The 15,408-nt window shown below is 46.1% G+C and overlaps 1 protein-coding gene across 1 annotated transcript in view; it reads left to right on the forward strand.

The window, feature by feature from the left end:
• Window positions 1–238: 238 nt before the first annotated feature.
• The window catches only part of LOC144111510 (uncharacterized), an 84,595-nt gene continuing 69,425 nt past the window's right edge, over window positions 239–15,408 (forward strand). The window contains exon 1 of the mRNA XM_077644834.1: window positions 239–528. Within this exon, the coding sequence (XP_077500960.1) occupies window positions 309–528 (220 nt within the window). The 5' untranslated portion in view covers window positions 239–308. The remainder of the gene's footprint in view (window positions 529–15,408) is intronic.

The raw sequence follows: 15,408 nt of genomic DNA on the forward strand, positions 1-15,408 counted from the left end.
AAAGGACTGGTCCAGCATGCGTATGAGGTAGCAAGACAGTAGAGATTCCTGAAACACTGCCTAGGGGCCGTAAGGCGCTAGGTTTCATGCGCTAAGGAGCTGGTGTCCCTATCGGTTCCTGCTAAAAATAGACGCGCCCCAGCAAATCTGTTTCGGTGGCGGCGCCTGGCGGCTAAACGTTCAACTGGCTGATCTGACGACGCAGCCAACGCAGCGAAAGCAGCCGTGTAGTGCAGTCGCGCAGCGGAGCCAGACCAGGCCAGTTAGCGACGATTGGCTCGGCAGTAGGCGAACGCCAACGTTTAACGATGGACGAGTTTTCGGCGGACGCGGTCCCGGGTCCGAGCAGTGAGCCGCAGTTGGACTTGCCTGTGGTACCGGTTGACATGGAAGACTATGAAAAAGAGTCTGACAGCGACGACGTCGACGAGTCCGAGACGTATGGATTCGAGGATAATGCCGATCATGAGGCGCCTGCGGACTCCTGCAGCCACTTTGAGGAAAATGTCGATGAGGAACCTCTTCTCGGTGCGTATGCATTGTACGCTAGCTGTCGTCGCTAGCCGCGCGTTCGGCGTTCCGGCCGCCTAGCACTGTTCGTCGTTATGTGCGCATTCGGCGTTCCTGCAGCCTAGCACTGTCGAGCTGCAGGGCCATTTCTAAGAAAATTTAGCAATCATGAAGGGTGTCTCGGGGGCTGGCCTTCTTCGGTTTGAGTAATGGGGTAACGACACGTCTTTGTGTTCATTGTGCCAGTGTCGCATCTCTATCGCTTTCTGCCGCGACTGTGCTGAGGTGCGGGGTTATAATGACGCTGGGTGCGAACTCGATTTGGGCTGTCATCGAACATACCACAGGGACTGACGTTTAAAAGTGCTTATACAGCAACTTACCCGATGAGATTAAGTGAAAGAGGAGAGAGAGAGAGAGAAAGGTGCTCTAGTGCAAGGCTCCGGAATAATTTCGACCACACGGGATCAATAACGTACACTGACACGCGCAGAAACCAGACGCGCGCCTTTGTGTGTCGCCTCCATCGGCGGCCGCGTTCGAACTCTGGTACGCCGGCGAAGTAGCCGAGCATCGTACACTGAGCCCAAGCGGCGGGTCGGCCCAATGGACGCGCCTAGGGAGGAGACCGTGTAGAAAGAGGATGTAAGCACATGTACGCGCTTACCTTTGTGTAATAAACTGTAGAACGGAAAGTGTGACCCCTGGTTACACAGGCATAGTTAACCGCGGTTAACGTAACCGCGTTTACTGAACTGCGGTTACCTGAAATCGCGGTTCGCCGTTGTTACACGGCACGCCAGCGTTCTTGGTTAGGATAAGTAGCAGTCCGGCGTTCAATTCGGCCGTAATCGCCGCGTACGCCTTGGCGTTGCGTGCCGTCCCTTGCAGGTGACGCAAATTACTTTCCCATATCTTGGCTAGGCTCTCCGTTGTTGGTGATGACCAGCTCGTGCGTTTATCGCACGCGGACGCGTCTAGACAGCTTACCGACGCTGCCGACTCGCACACCGTCCACGGACGCCGGCATCTTGTCGGTTAGCGAGCTAGCTAAAGTTGCCATGCTCGGTTCGCCGCAACCGCGGTTAGCGGCGTAACCGCGGTTTATAACAAACGTCAACCGCGGTTACGCATAAGCGTGCTTGCGTTAACCGCGGTTAACTCTGCCTGTGTAACAAGCTTGTTATGTCTACTTTTTAGAGTGGAAGAATATAATAATAATTGGTTTTCGGGAAAGGAAATGGCGCAGTATCTGCCTCATATATCGTTGGACACCTGAACCGCGCCGGAAGGGATAAAGGAGGGAGTGAAAGAAGAAAGGAAGAAAGAGGTGTGCCGTAGTGGAGGGCTCCGGAATAATTTCGACCACCTGGGGATCTTTTACGTGCACTCACATCGCACAGCGCACGGGTGCCTTAGAATTTTGCCTCCATAAAAACGCAGCCGCCGCGGTCGTTTTCGAATCCGGGAACTCCGGATCAGTAGCCGAATGCACTAACCACTGAGCCACCGCGGCGGGTGGAAGAAGTCACTGATTTGCTTTTCCTTGCATGGCACAGTCGCCGCCGCACTTCGGACGCTGGAAAGGATTCGCGCAATTGACAGCTGAGTTTTGGATATGAAAGTCGCTTTTGCTGTCGCAGCAGCACTGCTGTCACTTGCGTTACAAGATCAGTTTTAGCCTTATGGAACAGCTATCGGCCTCTTTCGGCGCGAGCCTGCTGGGGTGTTAGAGCCTAGGTGTACTCACTGGGGCACTTTATAAAACGCCTCATGCCGGTACTTTGACCTTCAATATCAGCCAAGGTCAAAAGGGACTTAGTCGACTTTGCTACGGTCCAGCTGTCTAAGATTTAAGGCATAAAGCTGGGCTTATTAGTGTTTACATAGAGAGGAGGTAGTTGTAGCACTAAATAACTTGGACGATAGAAGCGAAGACATCAGTGCTGAGTGTGCCGTGTAAGGAAGACAGCGCTTGTGTTCTCTCCTTTCGTCCCTGCTATTTAACGCTACAACTCATTAGGAGGCATATACGGCAGTATATGTCATGTGATCGACCATGAGTTTGGACTATTGTTTAATTATGTGGTTAGGAATTAATTAGCATTAATTAAATTGAATTAAAATGAAACTGCACTATGGCATCAAGTCATATACCGTTGGAAAGATTAGGTCGTGTAAATGCACTGTGCTAGTTGCCGACCAGATTAGTGATAATTAGTTCATTACAATTAAAACCAAACTGTGCAATAGCATCGAGTCGTATGCCATCGGAAAACTTAGGCTAAGTGCAAACGTGCTGTCCATGTTAGTGACCTACATTAAAACTGTGCAATAGCATCAAAAACCAAACTGTGCAATAGCATCGAGTCGTATGCCATCGGAAAACTTAGGCTAAGTGCAAACGCGCTGTTCATGTTAGTGACCCACATTAATTAGTGTTAGTGAGGTAATTGCTATTAAAGCCAAACTGCATTATAGCATCGTGTCATTACCATTGGACCGCTTAGATTGAGTGCAAATGCACTGTGCTAGTTAGTGACCTGAATTAATTTGTGTTAATAAGTTTACTGCAGTTAAAACCAAACTGCCCTATAGCACCCAGTTTTATATACCTGTGGAAAATTTAGGTCAAGTTTAAAGCCACTGTGCTAGTTAGTGACCTGGATTAATTAGAGTTAATATGTAGCAATTAAAACATATAATCACAGAGCAAATGCTCTACCAACTAGGTGTAGCAGTTTAACTTTTGCCAATTAAAAAAAAGCAGACCTGCATTCAGCTCTGTTTGTACTAGATTTCCTAAAAATATTTAAAATCTCAGTTGGGTACAAAAAAATAACATTCAGCACTATTACACTGCTCAGTAATATATTATTAAAAACACTTATAAGACAATTTCTATGATTGAATGAAGACGTGCATTGTTATTTGTGTATTTTTATGGTAATGGAGCGGCCTTCACAGCCTAATCTTGCTGACTTTGGCGCTGTGCCTCTGGTTTGGCTGCTTTCACAGCTGCATCGTGTCAATGCCTGCACTGCACTTTTGTGTGGGGGTTGCGATTTTAAGATACAATTACCGAGAATCATAGTTGTCATCATTATCAGCAGCCAACAACATCCACTATAGCATAAAAAGCCTGTCCTGTATCTGCCGAATTAATCCTGTCCTGTTCCAGCCACGGCCACCTTATCTATGCAAACGTCTTAATGTTATCTGCGAACCTGGCCCTCTAAAGCCCCCTGCTAAGCTTGCTTTCTCTTGGAATCCACTCCGTTACCTTAAAGGGACGCTTAGAAACTGTAGCTGGCTTGTATCGATACAGGGCCAGGTTTTGAACACAAAAGCACCGCTGTCTCTGAAAAAAAAGCTCTTGTAAGGCAGAAAAGAGCAAGAACTGAAATACAGGTGTCGCCGCCAGAGGCCGGTCTCGCAAGTACAAGCATGATGATGAAATAGGAGAAAAGAAATCATAGATCTCTGAGGCTGACAAACGTACATGAAGGTTACGTGTTTGTTTGATATTGAAGGATATAAGTTTTCTTTTTAAACCACCAGTGCACTTTTATCACTCAAGGAAGACAGGAAAAAAGACAACCTGAATGTTGGAAGTGAAAGAAAACCTGCTATTGGCAGTGCAGCAGGCGGCGAGCTGAGTTTTGGTATGTTTTGGGGTGCTTTGTGACTATGTGTATTGTGTCCCTGAATGGTTTCCGCATGGTTTTGATTTACAAAGGCGGAGCATTAGCGGACCTCCACATGTCTCTCTAAGTTCTCCTTGGACGAAGTTCGTGCAACGGCACGCAACTGCGACAAGGAAAAGCTTTTCATAGTCAATGTACAATGCGCCTCCACGTCAGCAAACTCACCACGCAGCATGTTCGCATCATCAACGCTCCAAGATGCTGGGCTGCATAACCAGCCTTATGAGGCCTAATATTACAGAATTGCAATATGCTTGCATCTACCAATCGCTACCCATCAGTCCTGACGGTGGCTCGGCGATAGCAGCGACACTGCCGACTCATCGGTGCTTGGATTTTCATGCCAGCCTGGTTGCCTCAGCCCTCAAAAGCATGGCATGGTGTGTGGGGTTGAGGTCGCTGAATGAAGGCCGCAGTTTTTTGAGAGAACTTTGTTGTCGGAATCAGGAATGGAATCATAATGCTGGTGCAAATGTAAATGAAGCGATGACGGCTGATAGAGCCTTCAAAGTCAGGCTGGCAGTATTCGCTTTTGTTGCTCCTAGACGGGAGCACCGTGCTCACTGCCAGCAATCATGGAATCCTCATTTCCATTTCCGCTGATTTACATCACTCTTCTCTCTACGTCGTTATCAGAGAGTCCCAAGTTTGAATTGTAGCATCGGGGAAAAGATTTTCAACTTCAAATCCAAATCTCTGAGCAATAAATGCACCTTGCTTTGCTGGACAAGTGGCCACAGTCCAAGAAGTGCCAAACTGTCGGAATTTGCTAACGAAAAAAAATTCGTAGCGTCGTCCTCAGTGTCTCTTTAATTAACCGTCAGTTATCTTGCCTTCGCATTACATGCCCTGCCTATGTGCATTTCTTCTTCCGGATTTCAACTTTATATTATCGAGCTCTCTTCCTGTCTCTTAATGTTGCACCTGTCATTTTTTTTTTTTCATAGCTTGCTGAGCTGTCCTCAGTTTCACAACTTTTCGTTAGCCTACAAGTGTCGGCCACATAGGTGGGGCCTGCAACTTGCAAATATCATACGCTTTCTTTGCGACATATACTGTTAAGGTGCCATTCGTGACTGGAGAGTGCCTGCTAAATTCTCTCCACCCCATACTTACTTGCTTAGTTACTTCACCTTCATGGTTTGGGTCAGTGGCTGCTACCTATCCTTAGTAGACTTATTCCCCAAAAGTTTTTGCAGATAAAGCCATGCAGGTGTGACAAGAGTGTTGAGCTGAATCTCTCGAAGGATGTGAGCTACCTGCACGGAGTGACCACGATGGAATTCAGGGTATAGTTCGCGATAAAAGCAGACAGCACTGTAGTGTGACAGCAGCGCGATGGGGCAGTCGATCTCGATCTGCCCTCCAAGACCTGGCCCAAGGGATCAACGGTGCCCGGATAAGAATTTCACAGGGCAGCTGGTTAGCCAGCTCATTGGCATCAGTCCCCGACTTTCCAGGAGCCTTGACTGAGGAAGACAGTCAAGGCTGCAGCAACGATGTGCAACCTCAAGCTCTGTGGTTGGATGAGTGCGAAGTGTTTTATATTGCATGTCATGGATGGCCGCCTGGGAGGTAGTGTAGATAGCATTGCTTGACATAGGTGTGAGAGGATAAAAAAATTGGAGGGGACAGATATGCTCCGCCATAAGGGTATGACGCGATAGCTAATCAGTTAATGCCCATATATGCAGAATTGTTCTTTCTCCACTAAACATGCAAAGATCCCAGGGATTCCTCATACCACTCCTGGTGCAGTGGTGCAGCAGTTAAGCGATGCTCCTGCACTGGGATGGCATCCCCCTGGTGGAACAACCTCGCATGATCAGTCATTAATTTTACCGCCACCTGCCATGCATACGCAGGTTGTGATGGTGCCTCAAGATTACATGATATAGGTGGCCCAGCAGCCTACTAGCTTGCTTTTCTATTGATTTTTTTATGGATTTTTATGCTCACGGCCAATGATGCCAGATTTTTTGTGCCACGAGCTCGTTGACGCTGCTGTGCTAAAATATTGAGTGGCATAAATCATAGAGGGGACCTCAGTTAAGTGTGTCTGGGGGGAGTGGGGAAGCTGGAAAGGGGCTGCTAGTGCAAGTGACTCTGGCAGAGAGAAGAGGATCAGAGAGGACCTGGCTACCGGAGCCGTGGGGAACTGCGTCAGAGGCATTAATGTAGGCCACTCCGTGACATGGAAGGCGGGACTATAATGACAGGCAGCAGCATGTCGGCGTCCAGGATCCATTTCTGGCAACATATTGGAGGGAAAAGGAAGTATACTGTAGTTAGAAGCTTCTGGTAGGGAGGGAGTAGAAGAGCAGCCGTCTCGATGGGGAGACTAGTAGCGTGGTCGACAAGTCAGCGGCCATGAACTGCACCGGAGATGCAAGCCTCTTGTCGGTCGGGATGAAGAGAGTGTGAATAGGATGAACTAGACCAGTAGCATAAAGTCTGTCAGTGGAGGTGGTTTGGGGTGACAGAGAGCAGCCTTATAGAGGCTGTGGAGAGCTGTGGCAAGAAATAAAGCTGGGTTTGCGTTAATGAGACGTATGGTGTGAAGTTCAGGAATTTGTTAAAAGCCAGCACGTGGGTAAGTCAACAGGTGTGCGCTTCCCGCAGGCCAGTGGTGCACAGGGAAATTAGATTACCCTATTTGTTCAGATGTACCCCCTTTTCCAAAAGTAACTGAGCAACAGGTTTTTGCTTCTCAACGGAGCAGTTTTACAGCATGCCTAAACACCGAAAGGTGTCAGAATGTGAGGACAGGGGTGCACCTTACTTTACACAGTTGCATAGATTAAAAGCTGCCATAAGTGCTTCTCTACGTGCCTAAGAAACAAACCACCTGTGCCTGGTCACTTTTTTTCAAAGACTGTAGGCTTACCTGTGTGAGTTTCCCTACCATGACTGCTACGAATTGGTCAAAAACTGCTTTATTGCCTGACAAAACGCATCCGCATCAGCTTGCATTTTTTTTTACTGTCACTGTAAGGTGATACCTTCCACAAAGGAGGGTATAAAAATTGGACGTGCAAGAGCCTTGGTGGTGAGACTAAAACTAAAATAGACTTCATACTATGCACTCACCTTGGCAGCGTGCAGTATGTGGAGTTCCGTGGAAAAGTGCTTTGTAGCGACCACAGAATGTTAAGGTCTCGAGTTAGCTTAGATTTGAAGAGGGAATGGCAGAAACTAGTGAAGCGAAGCCCATTAATTAGTTCGTGGTAAAAGGTGAAGTAAAGGAATTCAGGATATCACTCTAGAACAGATATTCGGCTTTAACTGAGGGAGAGGGTAGAGTGGTTCATGGAACATGTGCAGGTTAATGTCGTCCTAGTCGGAATCAAGAGGAAGAAATTAGCTAGGGCAGGGCATATAATGCGAAGGCAGGATAACCGATGATCATTGAGAGTAATGGAATGGACTCCAAGAGAAAGTAAGTGTAGCATGAAGCGGCAGAAAGTGTAGTGGGTGGATGAGATGAAGTAGTTTGTGGAGATATGGTGGCCACAGCTTACACTGGGCACGGTTAATTCGAGAGATATGGAAGGGGTCTTCGCCTTGCAGCAATTGTAGTCTGGCTCATGATGATTGATGACTGCTTTAGCATTAAAAAGAAGCGCTGTAATGTTGGCTAAAAGCTTCAGATGCAAAATCTTTTGGTGTGAAAGCACTACTCCACGAGGTCTACTGGCTCTCCAGTTTGTGTGAAGCTTAGCCTTGAGGATTACCTTGGCCAAATCATGCATAAATAATTCCGTGGTTCATATTCGAACCCACAGGGGTGCAAAGAGATCAGCTTCGCTGGCCACTGCATGAGAGCACTATACTTTCACTGCAGCCGATCATGCCTTGGGTCAAACCAGCTGCAACACATTTTTGCCGTATGCATTGCACGTCGAACTAATATATACTCTCGTGCTGTGCATTGCGCATTTTCGTCTTCATGAACTAATACTGCAGTGGAACTAAAATTTTTGCCACTTGAGCCGACGACCAAGCAAAGCCACACCGTCAGCCAACTGGGCTGAAAAGGTTTTTAACAACTGCTCAGTTTAGGTATGTTTAAAACCGTGCCAATTTTTTTCTCACTGTGCAATTCAAGTGTCCACCAACAAAGTGGGCCAGGTATGTGGCTTTTCTTTCATCAAAAAGAGTGGGATTTGGCCGGGAATGAGATTAGACTAGGGGAGAAAGGGAGAAGCTGCTTGCGCGTGATACTGAACAATGCATACAGTTGTGGAGAAAGACGACAACACTACTGCCCTCATGTGCCTTGCTCCTCTCTGCCGACGCAGAACAATGGACATCCCTCACTACAATAGCCTTACTAACGCCCTCGAGTCAGGTCAGAACCACACAACACAATTCATTTTGTCCAATTATTCTTACGATTCCAGCATCTCAGCACTAAATACAAAATCCCCGCAGTGGGCATCTGCAGCTTGGAGGCGTTGGTGAGTGGCAACACCACGGGTTCCCGAGCATCCGCAGAGACATCCCCGCAGGGGGATAATAGTGAACGGTGCATCACTACAGACCCGAGCACCCGCGCCTCGCCGTGCATGGCATCGCCGTGTCCGGGGAAAAGGGGATCCTGGTGGTTGAGCCTATGCCGAGCGTTTGGACCTTTAAGGCCCATCGGCGGAGGCAACACACCACTTCGGCCCCAGCTTCCTGTAGACGGTACCTCCTGCCCGACCCGACCAGGAGAAATCGGCAGTCGCCTTTTCCTATCCTCCCCTCTACCTTTCACTTTCACACCCCTTTCTCACAACTCTCCTGTCTCCTACTCCTAGTTTCTCCTTTTTTCCTGGCGGCGAGAATTAACCTTGTGTGGCCAACCACCCTGAGTTGCATCATATTGGGTTATAGTTTGGGTGTACAGCTGCCGTGGGTAGGACTTTTGCAAGTTCCTGTCCCGTCCCCAAGTTGAACTCCATGGTGGGTGGCTGGCACCGTAGCCGAAAAACACACTTATCATTTGGCTAACTTTCTCTCGGCAACTGATTGCCCTCACAAGAGAGGGTGGACCGAGGTAACTCAAAATTTTATGAAAAAAAAAATAAACAAAGTTTTCTTAAGTTTCATGTAATTCATAGCGAGCAAAGTGACAAATCTGCTAGAATAATCTCCCCATTCATTGTAGAAAAGTGTTTGATGGGTGCCTTGGGCTTTGGCTACAATGTTGCAAAAAATGGCCGGTGGAGACCTCTTACTGGAACTCCGAGATAGCATCCAACACTCAAAACTTTCCAACATTGTGTCCATGGGTGACATCCCTGTATCCATATCTGCCCACCGATCCCTCAATGCAGTCCGGGGTGTAATTTCAGAGAATGATTTTCTGCACCTCGCTGAACAAGAAATCAAAGAAGGGCTTGCTGAACAAAATGTCATTGATGACCACAGGATAAAAACAAGGAAAGAGGGCAAAGAAATCCTAACAAAGCACATAGTCTTCACATTTGCACATAGTACCCTCCCAGACTCAATTGAAGTAGGTTATCTAACAATAAATCTGAGACCCTACATTCCTAACCCTCGACGATGCTTTAACTGTGAAAGGTTTGGCCATGGCTCTGTGAGTCCCCGCGGTCGTAAAACTTGCGCAAAATGTGCTTCAAAAGATCACTCTTCTGATGACTGCGACGGTGCCCCACATTGCGCAAACTGAGGGAGACCATGCTGCATACTCCAGGGTGTCTCTGCTCTGGAAGAAAAAGCAATAATCACACTCAAAACTACTGAAAACATTTCGTTCAAAGAAGCAAGAAGGCGATGCACACAAACAAGCACGTTCTCCTTCACAGCAAAAACAAACTTTCCCAATGTGGTGCGTAGGTGTGGCGCACCACAACAGGCTTCGGCACCTGCCCAGGTCACTCGCAGTGAGCCTGTGGTGGGGCCATCCGTGCCCCCAGGTGGAGTAGGTAACACTACCCCGCCAACCCAGAAAGAGGCCTCGCAGACCCCCGTGTGCGCGGCCCCCAAGACCTCCTCCCACAGATCGAGGTCCAGCTCTAACGTCCACATGCCCTCTGCATCGTCGTCCAGCGCCTCTGCAGAGGCGATGGACAGGACCCAGGGCAGCCCCGTGCCATCCACATGGGGTGGTCGGCGGAGCTCTGGATCGGTCAAAAAAAAACACACCCCGAATCAAGGGGCCATAAATAACTTAATCTAGTTTTAACTACATAGGAAAACAAAATTAAGATGGCTTTTATAATGCAATGGAACTGTGGAGGACTTATGAATAACTACAGTGATATAAAAGACATCCAAGGAGCACACGCTCCTGTTGGGTTATGTCTACAAGAGACAAATTTAGGGCCTCAAAACAATAATTTTCTTAAGAATTATGCTGTTTTCCGTCGTGACCGAGAACAGGCGAGCAGGCTGTCAGGAGGTATGGCAATTATAGTAAAAAACGGTGTCCCGGCTAGTGAGCTTAAACTAAAAACAAGACTTGAGGCTGTAGCATCCACTCTGGTAACGACCTCAAGTCTTGTTTTTAGTTTAAGCTCACTAGCCGGGACAGCCTAGAAATTGTGACGAAATACGTCTACTTAGGGCAGGTAGTGAGAGCTGATCTGGATCATGAGAGGGAGATAACTAGAAGGATAAGAATGGGGTGGAGCGCATATGGCAAGTTCTCACAGATCATGAGTGGCAGTTTACCAATTTCCCTCAAGAGAAAAGTGTACAACAGCTTTATCTTACCAGTACTCACCTACGGGGCAGAAACGTGGAGGCTAACGAAAAGAGTTCAGCTTAAATTAAGGACAACGCAGCGAGCCATGGAAAGAAAAATGATTCGTGTAACGTTAAGAGACCAGAAGCGGGCAGAGTGGGTGAGGAAATGAACGCGGGTTAATGACATCCTAGTCGGAATCGAGAGAAAGAAATGGGCTTGGGCAGGGCATGTAATTGAAAGGCAAGATAACTGCTGGTCCTTAAGGGTAACGGAGTGGATTCCAAGAGGAAGTAAGCATAGCAGGGGGCGGCAGAAGGTTAGGTGGGCGGATGAGATTAAGAAGTTTGCAGGCAAAGGGTGGATGCAGCTGGCAAAGGACAGGGTTAATTGGAGAGACATGGGAGAGGCCTTGGCCCTGCAGTGGGTCTAGTAAGGCTGATGATGATGATGAAAATGATTACAGTGCTCTGTATATATTGAGCCACATCTGAAAATAACACTCCTTGACTTAGAGGGCCTTTTAACGCAGCTACTAGAGCCATACCTGGTAGTTGGCGACTCTAAAGCACATTCTCGTTTTGGGGGGAAGCGAGAAAACGGACGCTAGAGGGCAGCTCATCGAGGATTTTATTCTATCCACTAATGTCTGTTTGCTGAACTCGGGTAACCCCACATACTGTTCCCCATCCTCAGGAAGAATGAGTGTTTTAGACTTGTCTTTTAGTTCACCGTCTGTTTTTAGCGAATTTAACTGGAGTGTTTTAGACAATCCATATGGGAGCGATCACCTCTCTGTTATAATAGGTCTGTCATCCTCGCCAACAATTATTCAAACAAAACCGCAGCGTTGGAAACTACATTTAGCTGATTGGACATTGTATAAAAAAAAAGCAAGTTTATAAGATTTAATTTTAGAAAACCACAGCATAGATGAGATAAATGAAATGTTCACAACATGCATTCTTTCTGCTGCACATGTATCAATTCCTAAATCCACAGGGCTGGTGCGCCAGAACCACAAAATTTGGTACACATGAGAATGCAAGGAGGCAAAAAAATTGAATAAAGCTTGAGGAGTCTTTCGCAGATACCCAACTCATGAGAACCTTATTTTTATCAAAAAGGCGAGAGCACATGCGAGGCGTGTCCTGCGCAAGGCCAAGAAAACATCATGGCAAACAGCTCAACCGCATAAAAAATTGTGGGAGCAAGTTCGAAAATTAAATGGCCGCTACTCACATTTCACAATTCCTCTTCTCACAACACCCGGCGCACAAACGAGTTTAAAGGAACAGGCAGACATACTTTGGGAGCACTTTGCTGTAGTTTCCGGTTCAGCACACTATACACAGTCATTTCTTAAATACAGAAATATAGCCGAAAAACAAAGGCTCCCAACAAGTGGAGGTACTAATGAAAAATATAATAATCTTATTACACTCCAAGAAATCAACACTGTACTGTCTGCTGGTAAGAAAACTGCTCCAGGACCCGACCAAATACACTATGAAATGCTTGCCCATCTTTCCAAGCCTGCTGTAGAGGCACTTTTAAGATTCTTTAACAAAGTATGGGTATCAGAGAAAATACCCGAAGCGTGGAAAAAAGCTATTATTGTAACGTTCCTTAACCCTGAAAAACCCCCGACCTCCCCTATTAGTTACAGACCCATAGCCCTGACTAGTTTCCTCTCAAAATCCTTTGAAAGTGTCCTTAATACAAGATTAATGTTTTTCCTTGAATCCTGTGAACTTCTTGATGCCCATCAGTGTGGTTCTAAAAAGGGATGCTGCACAACAGGTCACCTAGTCCGTCTTGAAAATACTGTTTGAGAAGCTTTCATTCATGAGCAACACTGTCTCGCTGTATTTTTCGATTTAGAAAGGGTATACGATGCAGCCTGACGGTTCGGGATTCCTGAAGACCTTGCCGAGCTTGGCATCCGAGGAAGAATGTTGTACTGCCTAAAAGACTTCTTATCTAACCGTTCATTTCATGTCCTCCTGGATACAACTCTTTCGAGAAATTTCATTCAGGAAAACGGAGTACCTCAGGGGTGCATTTTAAGCACAAATTTCTTCGTTGTGAAAATGAACTCTTTTACGAAAATAATCCCAAGGTCCGTTACATACTCGGTCTATGTAGACGACCTTCAAATAGCTTGTACATCCTCCAATGTATCGACATGTGAAAGACAAATACAATTGACAATAAATGAACTAACGGCATGGGCGGATAAAAATGGTTTCTGGTTTTCCCCACAGAAATCAGTGGCAATTCTGTTCTCATTAAAACGAGGATTGTCTCATTAAAATGAGGATTGCAGGCAGATCTGACCCTACATCTGAACGATACTGAGTTGCCCGTAAAAAATGAGCACAAATTTTTAGGTATAACATTTAACAAAAACTCACTTTCCTGCCTCATATATTCATTAAAAAAGAAAACTTCCCGATCACTGAATATACTCAAAGTCCTTTCACATGAACACTGGGGTTCTGACAACGCAAGCTTCCTAAAAATCTACCGCTCTGTGGTACGATCCTGCTTAGACTATGGCAGTATAGTATACGGTTCAGCAAGGCCATCGTATTTGAAACAATTCAACACAGTGCACAATTCAGGTTTACGCCTTTCAACTGGTGCTTCCAGGACGTCACCTATAAGCAGTCTTTATGTTGAAACCAACGAGCTGTCACAGATAGAAGAGTCATGCACACATGCTCGTACATTTTAAAAATTCGTTCACTGCACATATTTGTTACCCCATCGCTACGGTGTGCCCATCTAGAGTACTTTTTAACAATAAACCGCAAGCTACCTGTCCTCTGCTCTTATGATTCGAAGACGTATGCCAGAACCTTGGCGTACTAGACATATTGCGAAGCATTTCTCGAAGACAAGGTCCACTTCCGCCTTGGTACAACTTTCCGGAAATCTGTGATCTCACTGTGACAGACTTCCGTAAAAAACAAATTCCACAAGAACATATCATACAAAAATTCCTCATCCTTGAACAAAAATACAGTACTTACGTAGCTTTTTAAACAGACGGTTCAAAAACAGACGTTTACGTTGGAAGTGCCGCGGTACACGGGAATTGGAATAAGATAGTAAGACTTCCACAGTGGGCTTCAATCTTCACTGCGGAATGTTACGCTATCTGTGTAGCCATAGAAAAAATAGTAAATGAGAACTTCGCCAACAGTATTATTTACACAGACTCACTAATTGTGCTCACAGCCGTTTATTCTAGAAATGCAATAACCCCGCTATTTGACGACCTCATACACAACATTACAACAGCACTAGCTCAAGGACAAAACATAAGACTCTGCTGGGTACCAAGTCACATCAGCATAAAGGGCAATGAAAGAGCAGATTTGTGTGATGCTCAAGCTTGTGGCAAGCAAATAATGAATGCAAATGTGCCCTACAAAGATTGCATGAAATTACTACAGTGTAAGGCAAGGAAAATTTGGCAGTCCTCTTGGGACAGCAAAGTAAAAAACAAGCTACACTTAATAAAACCAGTGCTCGGTGAATGGAAGTCGTGTGCATCAGAAACATTTTAACGAAGTCATTATCTGCCGCCTCCATATAGGCCACACAAACATTACTCACAACTTCCTGCTAACAAAAGAAGACAAACCAGTTTGTACATGTGGTGATGAACTTACAGTCAGTCACATTTTAATTTCATGTTCGAAACTGGAAAAGGTATGGAAAAAGTGCTTCTCTCCATTTTATAAGCAATGCATCCCTTTTCATCCATCACTGCTTTTAGGTGAAAATGCAATTGTGGACATGTCCTGTGTTTTTAGATTTTTAACAGAATCTGGTGTGCTTGAAAATATGTAAAACATGACCCAGTACCTTGCCTGATGGACCTCAGCCACTTTCACATTCTAGAGAAAAGGGCTGAGGTTTTTTATTCTGATTGGTTGGGGGCCTCCAGTCCTTGCCTAGCCAAGGATGGCTGATGAGGGTATCCAGCCTCCTTTGAAACCTTTAATATCTTGTTTTGCTCTCAATACCGGGCAGAAGGGTATAAACATTTAGGCATTCTACACCGCCATATTTTTTATACCTTTGTAAAAATCTACAGAAAACAATTTCTTATACCTTGAGCTTGGTGCATGATAGCCTTAGTCGCTTATGCGCCATAAACTCAACTCAACTAAATACTAAAATCTACTTACCCTGTCTAGCCTCATGTCATAGCATAGCGCGTCATAGCCCGTTTTATAAATTTTTCCATTCTGTGCTTTCTGATGACTAGTACATAAAAAGAGCCCACCACGTCGCCCGCTCCAGCCTCTGTAATGCATTGTATCCCCCACAAGCCCACACCAGAACTGTTCAGCAGTCATTCTTATTGCACGTAGCATGAGACTGGAATGGCCTTCCCACCAAAGTTGCCAGCGGCATCGACCCACTAACATTCTAGCGGCTCATCGAAAACATTTCATCTTGATTTTTACTGAATTT

The sequence above is a fragment of the Amblyomma americanum genome, chromosome 11, assembly GCF_052857255.1.
Source record: "Amblyomma americanum isolate KBUSLIRL-KWMA chromosome 11, ASM5285725v1, whole genome shotgun sequence".
Lineage (NCBI taxonomy): Eukaryota > Metazoa > Arthropoda > Arachnida > Ixodida > Ixodidae > Amblyomma > Amblyomma americanum.